The sequence below is a fragment of the Vombatus ursinus genome, unplaced genomic scaffold (assembly GCF_900497805.2).
Source record: "Vombatus ursinus unplaced genomic scaffold, bare-nosed wombat genome assembly UNPS02004180.1, whole genome shotgun sequence".
In the NCBI taxonomy this organism is placed as follows: domain Eukaryota; kingdom Metazoa; phylum Chordata; class Mammalia; order Diprotodontia; family Vombatidae; genus Vombatus; species Vombatus ursinus.
In genome coordinates, this window is record NW_020943958.1 from 310643 (window position 1) to 331780 (window position 21138).

General features: G+C 40.8%; 1 protein-coding gene across 4 annotated transcripts in view; it reads left to right on the forward strand.

Moving 5' to 3' along the window:
• The window catches only part of LOC114053778 (myotubularin-related protein 8-like), a 46327-nt gene that overhangs the window by 14302 nt on the left and 10887 nt on the right, over window positions 1-21138 (forward strand). For 3 of the 4 annotated variants that reach the window (XM_027876934.1, XM_027876936.1, XM_027876916.1), the window contains 8 exons: window positions 111-239; window positions 5365-5499; window positions 7522-7654; window positions 11417-11526; window positions 14100-14225; window positions 16054-16103; window positions 17301-17501; window positions 21009-21137. In XM_027876934.1, the coding sequence (XP_027732735.1) occupies window positions 111-239; window positions 5365-5499; window positions 7522-7654; window positions 11417-11526; window positions 14100-14225; window positions 16054-16103; window positions 17301-17501; window positions 21009-21137 (1013 nt within the window). The remainder of the gene's footprint in view (window positions 1-110; window positions 240-5364; window positions 5500-7521; window positions 7655-11416; window positions 11527-14099; window positions 14226-16053; window positions 16104-17300; window positions 17502-21008; window position 21138) is intronic. The other variant, XM_027876926.1, reaches the window with a different exon arrangement.

Below are 21138 nucleotides of genomic sequence, written 5' to 3' on the forward strand. Positions count from 1 at the left end.
GTTCTTTCCATGTCTAAATCCAATAATCCTATGGATAATCGCTGCTAGGCCTGCTACTACCAAATAAATATTATAAGAATTAAGTTGATGTTTGCAATTCTTACTTTTAGGTTTGCAGCACATACCCTCCTGAAATAGTCATTCCAAAAGCGGCTAGCAAGGCAATAGTCATGGGTTGTGCCAAGTTCCGAAGTCGAGGACGTATTCCTGTGCTTTCCTACTTCTACAAAGAGAACAATGTAAGTTGTACATACTGTCTTCACGTACTGTGACTTCTAAATTATTTTCTTTCTTCTTTACTGACTTTAGCTTGGGGGGAGGGGGGCAGAACGCTCAAATTAAGAGATGAAATGAGCATCCTTGGTCATCTCATTCACTCCCATTGCTCAAACTGTCACAGATATGCAGTTAATTCCTAAATTTCTGTCTTCAGCTCTATCCCTCCCCTGACCTCTAGTTCTCCATTTCCAAATTGCAGCGTAATATAGTAGAAGTGGCATTAGATCAGTAGTCAGAGAACCTGGGTTCAAATCTTGCCTCTGCAGTATTTGTGTGACTTTGGGCAATTACTTAATCTCTGGGATTCAGTTTTGCCATCTGCAAAATGAGGGGCTTGGATGAGGTCATCTCTAATGTCTCAGCTCAGAGTCCTTTGATCCTATGAACTTTACATAAGATGTAGCATTGAAAATGACCTTAGAGATCATCTTGTCTAAGATTTTCTCATTTTATAGGTGAGGAAACCGAGACCCAGATGGGTTAAGTGACTTGCACCATTTGCCTGCTGAATAGTCCTTTTAGTCCTTAAATTCAGCTTTGTATAAAACCTAAGATTATTGTCTTTTCTCTCAAAACCTGCTCCTCCTTCCAGACTTCCTGTTTCTATTGCTGCCTCCATCACCTTCAGACTTGGCATCTCTGTATTACCTTTGACTCTTCTCTCTCCATCCATAGCCAATCAATTAACCAAGACATGTTGCTTTTACCTCCAAGTGAATAGCATTTTTCATCCTGGTCCTTTGGAGTTGTCTTGGATCACTGTCTTGTAACGAGGGCTTTCAAGGTTGATCATCCTTACAACATTACTGTTGCTGTGTACGATATTCTTGTAGTTTTATGTTCTGTAGTATCCTTCCAGAGTTCGAGGGTTTCTAGCTATAACATGGACATCATAGATTTCTGTTCCCCTGGCTTTTTGGGTGTGATTTGTAGGGTTGTCGTTGGGAATGCACTCAACTTATGAGCCTGCTCTCCTGGAAAGTGGTGTTTTATTGGGAAGCCTTCTAGTGTATTTCTATTACAAATATTGCTTAGATAAATACTACTTATCATTTTAAGAAAGGTTCTATTTATTCCTATGATCTCTCCTGTTTTAAATAGGAATTAATGTTGTATTTTGTAAAAAAAAAACAAAACAAACAAAAAAAAACAAAAAACAAAAACAAAAACAAAAAAACCCTGCAACTGTTGAGATAATCATATGATTTTTGTTGGTTTTGTTATTGATATGGTCAATTCTACTTAGAGTTTTCCTAATATTGAACTGGCCCTGAATTTCTGGCGTAAATCTCACCAGGTCACAATGTATGTTTGTGATATATTGTTGTAGTCTCCTTGCCAGTATTTTATTTACAATTTTTACATCGATATTCATTAGGGAAGTTGGTCGATAGTTTTCTTTCTCTGTTTTTCCTCTCCCTGCTTTCAGCATCAAAATTTGTAATTATATCCTGTAAGAAATTTGATAGGACTCCGCCTATTTTCCCAAATAGTTTATATAGTATTGGAATTAATTATTTTGTAAATGTTTGGTAGAATTCATTCCTAAATCACCTGGTATTAGGGTTTTTTCCTTTAGGGAGCTCATTTATGGCTTGTTCAATTTCTTTTTCTAAGATAGAACTATTTACATATTCTACTTTTTCTTCTGTTAATCTGGGCAATTTGTCTTTTTGTAAATATTCACCCATTTTACTTAGATTGCAGGTTTTATTGGCATATAATTGGGCAAATAGCTTCTAATAATTAATTTAATTTCATCTTCATTGGTAGTGTATTTACCCATTTCATTTTTGATGCTGACAATTTGGTTTTCTTCTCTCTTTTGTTAAAAATCAAATTAACCAGCTCCTAGTTTCATTTATTAGTTTAATGAGTTTTTTACTGTCAATTTTATTAATCTCTCCTTTGATTTTTCACGATTTTTATTTTGGTGTTTAATTGGGGATTTTTAACATTTTTTAGTTACATGCCCCATTTATTGATCTGCTTATAAATTTTCTGTAAATACTGCTTTAGCTGCATCCCCCAAATTTTGTTATCTTGTCTTATTGTTGTCATTGTCCTTAATGAAATTATTGATTGTTTATTTCATTTGTTCTTTGACCTACTCATTCGTCAGGATTAGATAATTTAATTTCCAATTAATTTTTAATCTGTGCTTCTAAAGCTACTCATGGAATGTAATTTTTATTGCATTATGATCCACAACGGGTACATTTAATATTTCTACCTTTCTTCATTTCTTTGTGAGGCCCTGATACATGGTCAGTTTTTGTGAAGGTGAGAGGTACAGCTGAGAAAAAAGTATACTCCTTTCTATTATCATTCAGTTTTCTCCAGAGGTCTATCATATCTAACTTTTCTAAAATTCTGTTCCTCCAGTGCAGCTCTCTTTCTCACCCCTCCATTTTTTTGGATCATTACAATGTAATCATTGTGCCCTCTGTCTATGTAGGTTCCTTCTAACTGCCCTAATAATGAGAAAATTCTTAAGTTACAAGTATCATCTTTTCATATAGGAATATAAACAGTTTAACCTTATTGAGTCCCTTATAATTTCTCTTTCATGATTAAATTTTTGTGCTTCACTTGAGTCTTATGCTTAAATGCCAAATTTTCTATTCAGCTCTGGTCTTTTCTTCAGGAATGCCCGAATGTCCTCTATTTCAGTAAATGACCATTTTTTCCCCTTGAGGGATTATTCTGTTTTGCTGGGCAGGTTGTTCTTAGTTTTAATTCTAGCTCCTTTGCCTTCCAGAATATCATATCCCAAACCCTCCATTCTTTTAACATGGTAGCTGCTAAAATATTGTGTGATCCTGACTTTGGCTCTGTAGTATTTGAGTGGTTTCTTTCTGGCTTCTTGTCATATTTTCTCCTTGACTTGGAAGCTCTGGAATTATACTATAATATTTCTGGGAATTTTCATTTTAGGATCTCTTTTCAGGAAGTGGTCAGTAGATTCTTTCCATTTCTATTTTGCCCTCTGGTTCTAAGATGTTGGGCAGTTTTCCTTGATAATTTCTTGAAATATGATGTTTAGGCTCTTTTTTTAAAATCATGGCTTTCAGGTAGTACAGTAATTCTTAAATTCTCTCTCCTTGATCTATTTTCCAGGTCAGTTGTTTTTCTGATGAGATACTTCACATTTCCTTCTATTTTTTTCATTCTTTTGACTTTATTTTATTGTTTTTTGATGTCTCATGGAGGCATTAGCTTCCACTTGCCCAATTCTAATTTTTAAGTAATCATTTTCTTCAGTGAGATTTTCTACCTCTTTTTTTTTTGCTTAGCCAATTTTGTTTTATAAGGTATGATTTTCTTCAGTACTTTTTATGCCTCTGTTCAGTTAACAGTTAATTCTCTTTTCATAATTTCTTTTATCACTCTAATTTTTTTCTCAATTTTCCTCTACTGGGGCAGCTAGGTAGTGCAGTGGATAGAGCACCAGCCTTGGAGTCAGGAGGACCTGAGTTCAAATCTGACCTCAGACACTTGACACTTCCTAGCTATGTGACCCTGGGCAAGTCACTTAACCCCAATTGCCTCGCCAAAAAAAAAATTCCTCTACTACTCTTATTAGATTTTTAAAATCATTCTTTTGCTTTTTTTTTTTTTTAGCTCTTTCAGGAGTTTTTAATTGGGCTAGTGTCTAATCTACATTTTCTTTGAGGCTTTTCACATCGTTGGCTTCTTCTGAGTTTCTGTTTTGATCTTCCCTGTCACCATAGTAGATTTTTATAGTTTTGTTGTTGTTGTTGTTTGCTCATATTTCCAGCCTTTTTTTTCCTTTGAACTTTGTGTTTAAGTTGGGCTCTGTTCGCAGAGTGAGAGGGTAGGGCACTGTTCCAGGCTTCAGGCTTTTTGGCACTATGTTTCCCCAGCTAGTACTGGGGATCTATAAGTTTTTTTGGTGTTTCCAAAGTGTTGTGATCCTAGGTAAGGCGTGGTCACTACTCTCCTGGTCTGCACTTTGATCCTTACTCAGAAAGAGCCCCTGATGCCTTGCAGCTGCGAGAGCTCTTCTCTGCCCTGGAGCTACATCTCAGAACTCACTGTGTGCAGTGGAGTTGCTAGCCTAGCACAGGGGTCCCCTGCAATCTCTTTCTGACCAGCTCTTCAATTCCCTTACAGTCTCTGGGCTGAGCACTCCCAAACCTGCTACTGCTGTGACAGCCTTAGCCACCTCTAAGGCCAACTGGTGTTGCTCCCATGTGTACTCTGGGCCAACCCCAACCTCAGTGTCACAGAACTCTCCTCGCCTCCTAAGTCCTCTTGGGCTAGAAAAATGTCTCACCCCAACCTTTTGTTAGCTTTGCTGCTCCAAAATTTGATTTGAGGCATTCTTTTAAAGTTATTTGGAGGAGAGTGTTGGGGAGAGCTTAAATGTAGTGCTTCCTCCACTCAACCATCTTGGCTCTGTCTCCCCCGACTTGTTGAAATAGTCCTCTCTCTTCAAAGCCCTGCTCCGGGCACAATTAATTCATGAAGTTTTCCCTGATTCTCTCATCTTTCTATTTTCCTAGAGCACTGCCTTTGGTTCTCTAGAACCAAATCTAGATTTGCCCCCATCCTATCCAACAGGCATTTATGAAGTGCCTACTATGTGCAAGGCACTGAGAAGACAAAGATTAAATGAAAAAGAAATGCATTCTGCCATGTATGGTGTATATGGCCCGTTTCCCCAGTTGATTGCCAGTTGTAAATAAGTGTTGGTTGATTGACTGATCTTATGGTCTTACCCTCCTTGATGGTAGATATTGTCACTTTTTACCTTCCTAAAGTTCTGAGCACAGGGCCTTTTCTCTAGTACCCAACTGATAAATGTTTGTTGAATTGACCCGTGAAGAAAACGCTGGTCGTGTGAGCCTCTGTTTCCTTTTCTCTAAAACAGAGATCATCAAATGTCGTAATGTATGTAAGGCACTTCGGCAAACCATATAGAAATGTCAGGTCATCTTCCTAGCGTTGGCGCATCCTTTCACAGATGATGAAACTTGAACCATTTAGTCTTTTCCCTGCAGAACTGCCGCTTACTGAGGTGGGGGAGCCTTTCTGACCTGTGGCCTTTGCTGGTTGCAGGCTGCCATATGCCGCTGTAGCCAGCCCCTCTCCGGATTTGGGTCCCGCTGCCTGGAGGATGAACAGATGTTACAGGCCATTAGCCAAGCCAACCCAGCCAGCCCATTCATCTATGTGGTAGACACAAGGCCAAAGGTACCTTTCGAAGGGATTCATTGAAATTCTCAACTCAGCGCTAGGTGTGTCTCGTCACTGTCTGGATGCCCCGGCTATCTTATTCATTCATTCATCCATTCACGTAGCAGATATTCATTAAGCACCTACTGTCTGCAGAGCACTGTGCTAGAGTACATACCAAGTTTGGCTAAGATAGGATTCCTGCTATCAAGGAGCTTACATTCTAATAGGAAGGAAATCTCCCAAACAGAGAGCGATAACACACACTGTCATGTAGTAAGAGCAGTAGGGGCCGCTGAGTGGCACAATGCTCCGAGTGCCAGGCCTGGAGTCAGGAAGACCGGAGTTCAAATCCAGCCTCAGTCACTTACTAACTGTATGACCTTGGGCAATTCACTTTACCTCTGTCTGCCTCAATTTCCTCATCTGTAAAATGGAGATAATAGTAGCATCTACTTCCCAGGGCTATTGTGAGAATCATATGAGGTGATAATTTTAACGCACTTAGCCCAGTGACTGACACAAAGTAACCACTATATAAATGTTAGCTATTATTATTATTGTTACCAAGAAAGAAATAAGGAGTAGTGACTTCCAATTAAACAGTCTTTAAGGCCTATTATATTATATTATATTTATTATATTACAGTACTACGCACTGTAATAATAACTGACATATAGTGCTCTAAAGTTTACGAAGACCTTTTCAGATGTTAACTTGTTTGATCTTCATAACAGCCTTGTGAATATTACAGGCAATATTATCCCCATTTTGCAGATGAGCAAACTGAAGCTCAGAATGATCAAGTGATTTGCCTTCTGATCACAACTGTGTCTGATGTGGCAAACAGTCCTAGGTTGTGCTGCCTTTAGAATCCAGTACTCTGTCCACTACTTAGACATAGTCAGAAACTGTAGCCAGATTTCTACAGCAGCTGTTTTCTCTGGTACAGGTATTCTTAATTTTTTGTTGCATCTTGGCCCCCTTTGGAAGTCTGATGAAGTCCATAGCCCCATTTTAAGAATAATATTTTCAAGTGCATAAAAGAAAATCCTTAGGATTACAAAGGAAACTGGATATATTGAAATGTAGTTATCACAGTATTTTAAAAAACTCAAGTTAATGGACCCCAGGGTAAGAACCCCAACTCTAGTATTGCCCAGGACCGCTGAGGTAGAGGATATCTCCTGTAATTATTGTTTTATTTGTAGAAAGGATTCTTAACTGAAGTCCACACTCCCCCGCCCCCCCTCCCACCATGGGATCAATGGATAAATTTCAAGGGATCCATGAACTTGGATGGGAAGAAAATGGCATCTTTGTTTTCCCTCACCCTCTCCTCTAAATGAATTTAGCATCTCCTTCAATTATTTAAAAATATTTTTCTGAAAAAGAGGCCCATAGCTTTCACCAGACTGCCAAAAAGATCCAGACACAAATAAGGTTAAGAACCTCTGATTTATAGTAATATGTGTCCTAACAAGTTCACTTGCTACCCAGTGGCCATGACTTTTCCTTCCCCAGTGTTGTATTCTGTTTGTTATTCATTTAACAGCTCTTTAATTACCCCGTGTGTCTATGATAACAGATTGCAATTAGCCGCAGTCTCTCTTTGAGCTGATGTATTGCCTTCTAAGACCGTGTTTGTTTTCCTTCTGCCCAGAGTAATGTATATAAGTTATGCCTGAGGTGTTTTGTGTATTTCTTATTAATATGAACCATGCCCAGTGTACTTGCCAATCTGATAAAGCAGGAAGGACTTAGCATCTGCCCTGCCACCATGATGCATGATGACACAGTTAGAGATCATAACATATTGATGAAAGTATATTGCCATTTTCTCAAGTACCAGATTTAAGAACCTGTGAAACTCTACCCTAGCCCCTAATTTAGGCCCTAGTTTTTTTTCCCTTTTATAAGCAGGGTTCAAATGATGTAGAAACTAAAGAATAACATCGTTGAAGCCCCAAGATGAACAAGCTTTGTCCTTCCCTCACCCAGCCTATTGATGCCTGCCCTACCATGTCCTTGATTTGCAGCTGAATGCCATCGCTAACCGAGCAGCTGGCAAGGGGTATGAAAACGAGGATAATTATGCCAACATTCGATTCAGGTTCATTGGTATTGAAAACATCCATGTGATGCGGGGCAGCCTGCAGAAACTCCTGGAAGGTATGAAGGCTTGGTCTTAATTGGGGGGAGAGGGGGAGGAAGAGAGGGAAGCGGGGAGAATTTGCCACAGTATACCTCTTAATGTGTACACAAAGATCATGAGCTTTGAAGATGGAGCCAGAGATGTAACCAGAGGAAGAGAATCAGTTGCCACTGTGGCATTTTAATTGGAATGTACTGTTATTGGCCAATATGGTCTTGAAATGTGGCCAGTTTAGTTTAGGATATAAGGTGCCTGGTAGGAGCAGATTTCAGCTTAGTATATTCATGAGTAAAATCAATAATAATAATAGAACCATCTAGAAATGAGATGAGGTGCTTCAGTAGGCTTGTCCATGTCTGGACACGTTTAAGGGGAATCTGGATGATGGCCCACATGATTGAGTAGAGAGAATGTTGACTTTTGATGCCCAGCTGCTTAAGCTCTCTGAAATAAAATAGTTATCCCGTCCACATTGAGGGGGTTAAGGGCACGCGTCTCTGTGATCTGGAAAATCCACATAAAATTTTTTTGGTAGTCCCTTTGTACCAAAGAAGGAGTTTGAATTATTACAGTATTAAAATATGTTGATATTATACAATATTATACATATATTTTATGCACGTCTGAGTTTCTAAACTTTTTCTGTGTTGTCTGCGGGCCTTCGAGTGTCATCTACAGCTTCCTCAAAACTCCCCCAAAATTCCCATTTAATTTCTTATGCCGATCCACGATATATTGAAACCATGATGGGGAACGTCGCAATGTGGAAGGGATAACTATAGTTGAACTAGAATCAGAGGTGGGGCACCTGCGGCCTCGAGGTTGACTGAATCCAAACTTCACAGAACAAATCCCCTTAAGAAAAGGACTTGTTCTATTAAACTTGGATTCAGTGAGAAGGCAGCACCTGAAGACCTAGAGGGCCACGTGTAGCCTCAAGTCTGCAGGTTTCCCACCCCTAGTGATGATTGCAAAGGGTTCCTCTACTATAAGGGAATTTTGTTTGCTGGACCATGAATATTCCTTGTAAGGATTTTCTTTTTCTTTCTTTTTCAGTTGGGAGGGAGGAAGTGGGAAGTAGAGAAAAGAAATGCTTGTTGATTGAAAAAAATAAAATTTTAAAAAATCAAAGGGCTCTTCTAGCTCTGAGTCTTACAATCCCAAGTCACTAAAGAGATTCATGCTTCATGCATCACATAAGGATTGGATAGACTGCTTTATGAGCTCTCTTCCAACTCTCTTATTCAACAGTTCCATTGATTTCACACCATAGTTGAGAACAACTGAGCATCTGTGTTGGGGAAATCAATAGAGCACTTAACTACAGGAGTGGTAGCGTAGTCCTCTGCCAGAAGAAATATGGCATACTTTTTAGTTTAGCATCATTGTTAGCGGTGAATGCTCCAAAGTTTCCTCTGCACTTTTTGCTTTTACTGCTCTGCTGGGTAAGAACAAAGCCTTGAGCATATAATCTTGGTCACCTGCCATCACCATAGAATCTTTTGGGAAAGATGGACAAAGGAGATTGGGATCCTTTAGAATTCTGGTCTTAGAGAATTTCTTCCACACTATGCATAGGGGAATACTAAACAAGTGATAGAAAAGGCCACAGGAGATAAAATGGAAAATTTTGTTTATGTGAAAATTTAAAAGATTTTGCACAAATAAGTCCAACGTAGTAAAAATTAGAAGGGAAACAGCTGGGGGAAAGTCTTTGTAGCTAGTTTCTCTGATAAAGGTCTCATCCAAGATATATAAGGAACTGATTCAAATTCATAAGACTTAACCATCCCTCGATACAGATATGAGCAGGCAATTTGCAAAGGAAGAAATCCAAGCTATCAACAAGCATGTGAAAAAACACTGGCAGCTCAAAGATTCTGCGTCACATTTAGCAGATGAGGAAAAATGCCAAAAAAGGCAAATGACAAATGTTAAGGGAGCTATGGGAAAACAGGTGCACTGCTGATGGAACTGTGAATAGGTCCAGGCATTCTGGAAAGCAGTTTGGAATTATGCCCAGAAAGTTGCCAAACTGTTCATGCCCTTTGACCCAGCTACACTGCTACTAGCCCTGTACCCAACACAATCAAAGAAAATGGAAAAGAATATGTACGTATGAGAATATTTATAGCAGCTCTTTTCATAGTAACCAAAATTAGAAACTAAGAGAGTATCCTATTGGAGAATAGTTAAATAAATTAAGTTAAATAAATAGCACATTAATGCAATGGAATTTTATTGGGCCATAAAAAATGAAACAGTTTCAGAGAAAACTGAGAAGACATCCATGAATTGATACAGATTGAAGTGAGCAGAATTAGGAGAATAGTGATAATAACATTATAGAGAAAAACAACTTTTGAAAGCTTTAGAACTCTGAACGATACAATGCCACTCACCTCATGTCAAAGGTGATGAACTGGGGCAGTTAGGTGGCACGATGGATAGAGCACCAGCCCTGGAGTCAGGAAGACCTGAGTTCAAATCCAGCCTCAGACACATAACACTTACTAGCTGTGTGACTCTGGGCAAGTCACTTAACCCCAAATGCCTTAAAAAAAAAGAAAGAAGCTCCCCTTAAGTTACCCTCTCCTCTAGCAGCCTCCAAAAAAAAACCCAGAGGTGATAAACTTAAAACACAACAAGAGGCATACATTTTGAGACTTGGCTAATGTGGGAATTGGTTTTGCTGGACAATTCGTATTGAAGGCATTTTATTTTGCTCATTGTTGAGGAGATGGGGGTAGGAATGGAGAGTGGCAGGGACAGATTCATAAAATATATGAAGAAAAGGAACTTGGGGTCCTATGGAACCCTTGTGTTAGGGAATTTCCTCCAGACTTCCAAGGATTCTCAGTTGTGGTATGCCACGTCTAGGACAAGGTGATCAAAACTTGTCCTTGGGTGTGTCATATCTTCTATTCATCTTTCCTCTGATTTTTTTTTATACTGTAATAGACTTTAGAGCAGCAGAGTAGAAAAAAAGAACATTGTTTTAAAGAATGTGAATTTGAATCCTGGCTTTACCACTTACTACTTCGGTGACCTTGGGAAGTCATTTCCCTTCCATGGGCCTGTTTACTTCTCTGTTAGATGAGGGGGTTAGATTAAGTGATCTCAAAGTCACCTTCTAAATCTTCTAATTCCATGAAGCAAGTAGGATTTAAGGCACTTTCGCGTCTCCTGCTGGACAGTGAAAAGGCATCAAAAGTAACTTATTTTCAGAGCTGTTGATACCCTCCCTCCAGGTCCCATGGTAAGCAGAAGCTCTCTCAGGTGTGAATGGAGAGACATTTTTAAAGGACATCTTGATCCTTTACCATACCACTTTTTGGCATCCCCCAGTGCTTTATCTGGAGTCAAATATGTTTTTCTCTAACCAGGCACGATTAACTTGAGTATTTCCCTTTGGTTAGCTGAGAAACTGGAGATCCAGATTCTTGCTTAACCAGCACTGTTATGGATCTGATTGCATGGGTAGTCTACATTGTGCCAGTCATTTAAAGACACTCTGTGATTCCTTAGCTGCTCCCAGTTTGTAAAGTAGTTTATCTAATATGTCAGAGCTCAAAGGGAAGATCCAGATTCCTCATTTCACAAAGAACCAAGACCCAGAGACAGGAAGTCACACAACTAGTAAGTAGCAAAGGCAGACGTTGAACCCAGACCTTATGACTCCATATCCTGTGTTCTTTGTCTCATTCTTGGGGGAATGGGGTGGAAGAGGTGTAGGAAATACTTCATTTCAGTCTTTGGTTTTTTTTTTCTTTCTTAAGTCTGTGAAATGAAAGTTCCATCAATGAGTGACTTTCTTGCTGGCCTGGAGAACTCAGGGTGGTTGAAACATATTAAAACTATTATGGATGCTGGAATCTTCCTTGCAAAGGTAATTCTCAATACATTTCTGTACTCATTTCTTCTGCTGCTGACTGATTAGGGAAGCCTGGCTTTTGCAAGTCACTTCGTCTCTCTGAGGTTCCATACAGTTGGAATCCTGCTTGCCTCAGTCAAACTGAGACATGTTAAAGCCCTTAGCTTGAAAAGGCCAAGGTCTCCCATTGCATCCTGGGCCATATCCAGTTGTCCTGATCCATATCTGACCACTGGACTCAGATGGCTCTGGAGGAGAAAGTGAGGCTGGTGACCTTGCACAGCCTTCCCTTACTCTTAAATCCAATTCACTTGCATGTGGCATCACCTTCCTGATGTCATGGTCATCTTCGAGAACAAAGGGCAAACAGCAAGTAGTACTACAGGGTATAATCATGGTAAATTGTAAAGCATTATAGACAGGTGAGTTTTTTGTATTTCTCCCTATCTCCCTACCATTCTTCCTTTAGCGGAAAGAAAGGAGAAAGGTTTGGGGTAAACGTTTTCTGTCACTTTCATGAAAGCAGAATTATTTTTTTTTTGTGCTGAGGTTTCAGATTCTTAGTCAAGAACCAAATACGCTCAGTGGAGTGTCTTTTTTTTCACTGCCTTGAGTAGCCAGGAGTAGTGGTTACCATCCTCCTTCTTCTGGTGTCTGAACTCAGCTTTAGAACGTGGTCCTAGCATTGCAAAGACAAAACTCAGCAGTGCCACTTTCACTCGGGGACCACCCATGATTCCCGAGGACTCATGATGAAACCTTCTGACCACCTCCTGATTGAGAGGTGAGGGATTCAGGGCGCAGATCGGGGCATTTCTTTTTGGACATGGCCAATGAAGGAATCTGTTTTGTTTGACTATGCATATTTGTAACAGAGCTTTCGTTTTTCTTGCTTTCTCAGTGAGGGTGGGCAGTGGGGCGGAGGTGGGAGGGAGAGGAGGTGGATCTTCTTTGAAAAAAATTATAATTTAAATAATAACTAGATAACATGAATGCATTGATCTATGTGACCTCAAAGGCCTCTTCCAGCTCCAGAGCCAGGACATTCTTTTAGTAATCTATCCGGAGAATCCAATGTAGCTCTTAGGCTGTCCAGCTTTCATCTCTCAACTACGTGACCAACCCACCCCCTCCTCTAGCTGTCCATACCCTCCATGATGTCTCGAACAGAATTCAGTACCTCCCCCCAATACCACATTTCCCTCCTGGCCACCACTCCCTTTTGGCCATGTCTCTCTATTAGAATATAAGCTCCTTGAAGGCTAGGACAATCTTTGTTTTAGATTTGTATCCTTAGTGCTTAGTATTGTCCTTGTCATGGCTTAATAAATGCATTTTCATTCATTAAAAATCCCCCTGCTTCCTCATTTCTCTATTTCTGTTAATGGCACTACCTAGATTCATAGCCTCGGGTGTCATCCTAGATTCCTCTTACCTACCTCAGCCTGCTCAGTTGCTCCATTTTATTTCTCTCTCTGTACCATTTCTTGTATACGTCCCTTTTTCTACACTCACACAGCCAGTCCCTTAATTCAAGTCCTCATCGCTTCTCACAGAGTCCTTCTGACTGGTCTCTGCCCCAAGTCTCTCTTCATTCCAGTCCATCCTCCAAAGTGATTTTCCTGAGGTTCACGTCTGGCCATCACTTCCTTACTCCAATGGTTCCCTGTTACCTGTAGGATCCAAAATGAGCTCTTCTGGTTCAGCTTTTAAAGATCTTCTCAACCTCTGGCTTGTCTCAGCCTTTCCAGCCTAATTACAGGTTACTCTCCCATTCACTTTATGGTCTAGCCAAATTGGTTTCCTTGGTGTTTTTCACGTGTGGCAGGCATTACATCTCTTATTTCTATGATTTTACACTAACTGTCCCCGTTTTCTACATAGTACTCCATACTCTAGGGCAGCTAGGTGGTGCAGTGGATAGAGCATTGGGCCTGGAGTCAGGAAGACCTGAATTCAAATCAGGCCTCAGATACTAGCTGTGTGACCCTGGGCAAGTCATGTCACCCTGTTTGCCTCAGTTTCCTCATCTGTCAAATGAGCTAGAGAAGGAAATGGTTTCCTCATCTGTCAAATGAGCTAGAGAAGGAAATGGCAAACCACTCTAGTGTCTTTGGCAAGAAAACCCCAAATGGGGTCACGGAAAGTTGGACATACTCAACGGCAGTAACAGCAAACTTCCTCCTCACCTTGACCTTTGGGAATCGATCCCTCAATTCCCTCCAAGAATTAGCTCAGGTACCACCTTCACCATGAGTGTTCTCTTGGTTTTCCCCCAGTGCTATCTTGCGTTGACTCTTGCATGTGTTTTGTATCTGCCATCATCAGATCATCTCTCCTATTACAATGTAAACTATTTGAAGGCAGGAACTGTTTCACTTCGTATCACACACACACACACACTCACACACACTCACACATCTAGCATATTGCTGGGGCCATAGTAGGTGCTTATTGATTGATTGACTTTGCATAGGTCAGCTCAGATGAAGTGCACATAAGCACTATTCATTTTTTCTATTGCTGAAATCAGTATGCTATGTAGAAGTTATCTATGCTTCCTTTCCCCTCCCCTTTGTTCCCCTCAGGCAGTGAAAGTGGAGAAAGCTAGTGTCTTGGTCCATTGCTCTGACGGCTGGGACCGCACGGCCCAAGTATGCTCTCTGGCTGGCATCCTTCTTGATCCATTTTATCGGACGTTTGAAGGGCTAATGGTAAGAAATCCTACTTCTGTTTGTGAGGAAATCTAAGTTGACTCTTACCAAAACAGGCTACCCCTGGGGAGATACTTTGGCCTTTGAAAGGCCTTGTTTTGTTGTTATTTTGATCCAGATCTCCTATTTCATCTGTTAAAAGGAATTCCCTCAGCTAATACAGATTAGCATCTTGCCTGTAACATAAAGGTTTAGGGTGATGCTTGTGTCACTGAGAAGTTGTGACTTGCCCATGGCCACACAGGAAGTGTGTATCAGAGGCAAACTTGAACCCAGATCCTTCTGACTCCAAGGGTATTTGCTGTACAGTTATCCCTTCCATATCTCGGGGGGGGGGGTGCGGTTAAGGACATGGCACCCTACTCACCCCCATCCATACCTTGAAAATGCTCATAAAATTTTTTGGCCCTCCCTTTGTACCAGCGGAGAAGTCTGAATTTTTTCTTTTCCTTTCATAGGATGTTTATGGTATCTTATTGTATAATTTGGGTTAAGTATTTGGTCATAGGCTCTGTGTGGTCTGCTGGCCTTTATGTATTGTCTCTGGCATCCACAAAACTCCCCCCAAAATTCCCATTTAATTTCTTATGCCAACCCACAATGTAGCAAAACTACGATGGGGAAAGTCGAGATGTGGAAGGGAGAGCTCTATTACTTGGTCTCCCTTCAAAGTACTTAATGACCTGCTTTACCTTGACAAGTTACTTTCCTTTGTGAGGCCTCAGTTTCCTTTTTTATAAAATGAGGAGGTTGGACTAGACTATATCTATGATGCCTTCAAACTCAAAATCCTATGCTTATTTTAGATTTTTGGTTATCATTGTTTTTCCTTCATCAGGCACACACAGTTAATGTGGTCTCTGTTTTCCATCCTGAGCCCCTTACCCATTACATAGCAGTTTTGTGCAGACACCCTCATGTAAAGGGGTATTTGGAGGGGTATGGGAACAATAGAAGATTTAGGGAAAGAGTGGCGGGGGTGGGAAATATGGCTCCCTGAGATGGGTATGCCTCAGATATCAGCTCTTTGGATTTCAGGTAGATACAACTAGAGAGCTTGCATTTACTGTGAAAATCACAAATGTTTCATTGATTTCCAAAAACCTGAAATCAAAACAGAAAAGCTTTGCTTATGCTTCAGTGGCAAAAGTGCTGGGCCTAGAATCAGGAAGACCTGAGTTCAGATCAGGCTTCAGACACTTATTAGCTTTGTGACCAAGGGCAAGTCACTTCACCTCTGTCTGCCTCAGTTTCCTCATCTGGAAAAAGAGGATAACAGTAGTACCAATCTCCCAGGATTATTGTGAAGATTAAATGAGACATTTTGCAAAGTGCTTCATGTAGTGCCCAGAACACAATAGATACTTAATAAATGCTTATTCCCTTCATCTTTTATTTTAAAAGGCACTTAAATCTAATCCTTTATAAAAATTTATTTAATTCTTGGTATAAGCTCTCAACAGATATACTGCTTTGGATTTTTGTTTTGTAAAGGTTCACCTTAATGTGTTTGTTGGAATAGCATTTAGTGATAACTTCAATGGCCTGGCCTACAATAGTACAAGAGCCAAAAGAATCCATACTATATTTAATGCAGAATATTTTCTCTTGGGGAATCTGAAATTTATGGGGAGTATATTGAGCCCTTTAAATGAATTCTAGAAAACTTAGTTATTGCTTGGGAAATTCACTTTATTCCATCAGTAAAGTAGCTTCAAGTTATAAGAACTTCATTGTAAGAAAGTCACATGAATATTTAAGTCATGGTCAAAGCATCTTTTTAACCTCCCTGATGTTAACTCTTTTCTCTTTTGGTATGAAACATCAGGTCCTCATAGAAAGGGAATGGATCTCTATGGGCCACAAGTTTTCACAAAGGTAAAAACATATGCATGTTGTTTAAGGGGGGCGAAGTTCAGTAGTGTTGATAGTGAAATAAAAACAGCCACATTCTGCATGAAGTTGTCCCAACCGACCTAGTTTCTCAAGAACCTCATTATTACATCATAACCAATTCTGGCAATCACCCATTTAAAACGTTGTTCTGGGGCAGCTGGGTGGCACCATGGATAGAGCACTGGCCCTGGATTCAGGAGGGCCTGAGTTCAAATCTGGTCTCAGACCAGACACTTGACACTTACTAGCTGTGTGACCCTAGGCAAGTCACTTAACCCCAACTGCCTTGCCAAAAAACAAGGAAAAAACAACAGCAACGACAAAAAAAAAAACATTGTTCCTTTGGAACTATTAGTCCCTTATAGCCATATTTCCTTTAATGTCAGGTTTTCTTGCTGCTAGTTAAAAATTTTAGGCAAAGTAACACTTGTATTATCAAAAACCTTCTAATTTCCGGGGCAACCATAGCTTAAATTTGAATGTGGCATCTTTCCTCTTTAAGGATAAATTGACCTTTGCCTCCTTTTGGAGGAAAAAAAAAGAGTGCAAATTTCTGTTGTCACTGTTTGTTTCTCAAAGAAATTAATCAGCACGTATTTATTTGGTTCCTACTATGTACCTCATAGTACCTACAATTATCCTTTCCACATCGTAGGGGTCAAGGCATGGTGCCCCCACGATTTGGAAAATCTGAGTAAAATTTTTTGGCCCTCTCTTCATACCAGAGAAGAAGTCTGATTTTTTTTCTTTTTCTTTCATGGGGTGTTTACAGTACCTTATTGTAAAGTTTGGGTTAAGTATGTGGTCGTGGGCTCCGTGTCGTCTGCTGGCCATTGAGTGTGGTCTGTGGCTTCTGCAAAACTGCCCCCGAATTCCTATTTAATTTCTTAAGCCAACCCCCCGATATAGCAAAACTGTGATGGGGGAGGTTGTGATGTGGAAGGAATAACTGTACTATGTACCATGTATGCTATGGTATAGGGAGCTCAAAGGAATTGTGAGACATGACCCCTGTCTTTTTGGTTGGCTTGATGTGATTCTTATTTATTTCAGCTGGATTTCTAATCTGTCGCCATCTAGGTGGACTAGTAACCATAGGTAGTGAAGTCCAGTCTTCTCTCCTGTGCCAAGGTATGATGTTGAACCTAAATATTCTCTTACTTTTGTTTAAATTGCTAGATGTGCTCACCTGGATGGGGACCCCAAAGAAGTATCCCCTGTCTTCACCCAATTTTTGGAGTGTATCTGGCAACTGATGGAGCAGTTTCCCTGTGCTTTTGAGTTTAACGAGCTTTTCTTACTGGAGATCCATGATCACGTTTTCTCCTGTCAATTTGGGAACTTCATAGGAACCTGCCACAAGGAGCGGGAGGAGCTGAAGTGAGTTGGGGAAGGGGCTGTGTAGGCATCTGAGTCTTTTTTTTTTAATCAAATGAGGCTGGCTGTAAAGGAAGAGAGCCTGGGAGGTACAGGGCAGAGGGAGGGCTTATTTACAAATCAAGCTACAACATCCCCACAGTGCGCATGGAGATATTGAGTAAATACTCTGAAGATGGAGACTGATCAGAGTCAGGAAAGTCAACATCTAGACTATGGCACAGACTTTCCCTCTCACTGGCCTTGCTGGTAATAAGAGTAGCAGCAAATCTGGGTAATGGGTCAGATGAGTTATGTTCTCCCCATTTTACAGATGGAGAAGCAGAGGTTCAGTGGCAAACTCACAACTCGCCTGCTGCTTGTAAGGACTTGAGACTTTTGTGTATGTGTATAGCCACATAGCAGGAACATTGATAGATTCCTCTTCTCCCTCCCCCCAGAAAGATGGGAGCACCATAGTGAATTTGATAGGAATCCACCAAGGCCTGTTTTCACGTCCCATTGTGGTATGGAAGTCCAAGGGAGTACCAGCTCCCTCTCAGCAACAGTCTTCCATCTGCCTTCTGAGGACCAGCCTATGTCCTCGGGCCAGCCACTTGGTGATGAATTCTTTTGTCGTGGCAACCCATAAAACAAAGACAATTTAAAAATAGCCCTCAGTCTGGATGAGAGTTCCATCTGGCTGTGACATCTGTCACCTCATTGATCACCAGGGTTGATTTGACTGATCTGGCTGGGTAGGTGGGTATTCCCTTCCTCCCTCACCACTCCATGTACGTTGCTCCCGAAGCTACACACTTGATCAAAGAGGACGACCTTCCCTGTTAGAGGTGTTCCGTTCTTTGGTCAAGGGTGTACAAGTAGCTGTGTTCCCCTGCTAGAACAAGCTCCCAAGGTCCATTTGTAGGAGAACATAGGATAGTCAAGCTTCCAAGACTCCAGATACATCCAAATGAGGCACTGCACGTTCTAGTTGCCTTCCTTTAAAAAAAAATAGCCCTCAGTCCTATGAAACCAACAGCGATGGGGTGGTGGGAAAGCAAGCAGAGAATGCTAAAGCTCACACAGGGTTAAACCATCTATACAGTTCAAATTAGCTACTGGTAACCTAAATGTGAGATCATCGTCTAATGACCAACCACTTGCCATCTAGCTGGAGGAACTGAATAACGTTGATTTCCACATTATCCTTGTCACCACTTTTGGTCTTCGGATCTTATGAAAAATCCACAAAGTTAAATACAGCAAGCCTATACCCCTCCTTTCATATCCATATAAAATCATTTATAACAATAATCTACTTGTGTATCGAGAGCATCTTTAATGAGGCAGGACTGTCACAAGCAATATAGCACAGTAGACACATCTTTACCATCATATGACCAGTTGGTAGATGTAGAGAATACAAAATCTTGTTGTCTTGATTGTTTATTAGTTCTTCAAAGAGAGAGTTGATTCAGTAGAACCAAATGCAGCCTTATAGCTCTCCTCCAACAAGGTGGCTCCCTTCTGTGGGTCAAAATTCGTGAGGACTCCTTGGGAGAAAGAACAGCAGAAATGACCTTGTTTGACCTTTTAACCATTAATATCAGATGAGGTATAAAAGAGAAGAACTCAAACCAAGGGTGGGGCCACATGTGGCCTCGAGGCCTCAGGTTCCTCACCCCTGAAACTATCCAAAAGTGTTTGCCACAGTCTTGGAGGAGATCCGACACAGAGTTCAAGTTGAAGAGGGATTGATTGCCTATCCACGGTGACTTCCTCCAAATGCTCCTGTTTCTGGATGACACCCTTGAATACTGCCAGGCCTCTTTACTGAGATCCATAACCACTCAACTAAGTGTCTGTGCAAGAAGACCCAAGTGGGTGAAGCTGCTCATCTAGGCTCTAAGTTGTGGATTGCACTCAGGAAGCCCTGCAATGGTCCATGGATTGGTGCCACCAACACAACGTCATCTGGAAACAATATGTATTGTGGGCAAGCACTGCAGAAATACGGAGGAGGAGAGCAGTGGGCTGAATTGGCTTTGCAAACATGCAGAGTTCATTTAATGACCTCATGTGTCTCTCTGATGTGACATTCTGCCCTTCTTCTACTGGTGGCAGTGTTTGGCCACTGGTGGCGGTATTTGGCCGCAAGTCACAGTAAGTGCCTCTAAACTGTAAAACTCCTCTTTTGCCTATAAAACCCTTCACAATGTGGATCTGATCTTTCTTTCCAGGCACATGTACTCTCTTCCTGCCAAATTGACCTACTGCTATTCACTGTACATCAGACGTATCAAATTTGTGGCCCTTGTGGCTAAACCAGATTAAAATGCAATTGGGAAATGTTTAACAAAATAAATACAAATACAATAAGATATAGATAATTGTGGTTTTCTAAGTCAATATGCGGTCCACGGGGATTAGTTTCTCTTTGAGTTGGACACCATTATTATACGTGATATCCCATCACCCACCTCTGTATCTTGGCATACAGCGTCCCCCATGCCTGGAATACTCATGGAACCCTTAATTCTTCTCAAGGTGCCTATCAAGTACCACCTCTGACAAAAGGCCTTTACCGATCACCTCTGTTGTCAGTGCCTCTGCCAAAGAAATTACTTTGTATGCATTTTTTATTTATTTATCTTTGTACACCTTGTATCTCTCCCAAGTTAAAGATAAGCTCCTTGTGGACAAAGAAGGCCTTTTTTTGTCTTTGAATCTCAGTACTTAGCACAGTATCTGGCACATAGTATATGCTTGTTGAATTAAATTGGCATTAAAATTAGTATCACCCAGAGAGTACATGGTGGGTGTGCAAAGGAGAAATGGAGCAGTGGATGCCAGCAAAGAAATATAATCTCAAAAAAGAAGATAGGCTGGTTATGTGGCAAAAACAAAGACACTGATATCTCTTTGATATCAAGAGAGATCAAGGAGGGGCAGGTAGGTGGTGCAGTGGATAGAGCACTGGCCCTGGAGTCAGGAGGACCTGAGTTCAAATCTGGTCTCAGACCAAACACTTGACACTTACTAGCTGTGTGACCCTGGGCAAATCCCTTAACCCCAATTGCCTAAAAATAAAAACAGAGAGAGAGAGAGAGAGAGAGAGAGAGAGAGAGAGAGATCAAGGAAGAGAGATTGTATGAAGCCCCAGAGTGAACCTATGAGAGGACTCAGAGACATTGACAGACACAGAGAGGTGGTCATGGGCTTCATCGGAGGTAATATCCACATCAATTACAAGACCTACCTTTGAATATTTGGGAGTGAATTTTTTTAGACAGATAATCTCAAACTTATAGCATTTTAAAGAATTGTTCAAAGTTACATGGCCAGTAAGTACCACAGCTGGACACTTTGACAATACCATGTCACTAATAAACCTTTCCACCCATGATATCTCTCATCTATTTTCCCCGTCTGCCCTTACCGCCCCTCCAATTGAGTTGTATCACTTCCTACAAAAACTTGACTGGTTCACAAGGTCAATCGGACTTTGTTGCTTTTGTTTTTAAACAGAATCTTTGAAAGAACCCATTCCTTGTGGCCTTTCCTATTACAGAAGAAAACCGAGTTCAGGAACCCACTGTACAAGGGCATCACTGCTTACGGGGTACTTCATCCCAACACTTTACCGTTCAGCTTCCAG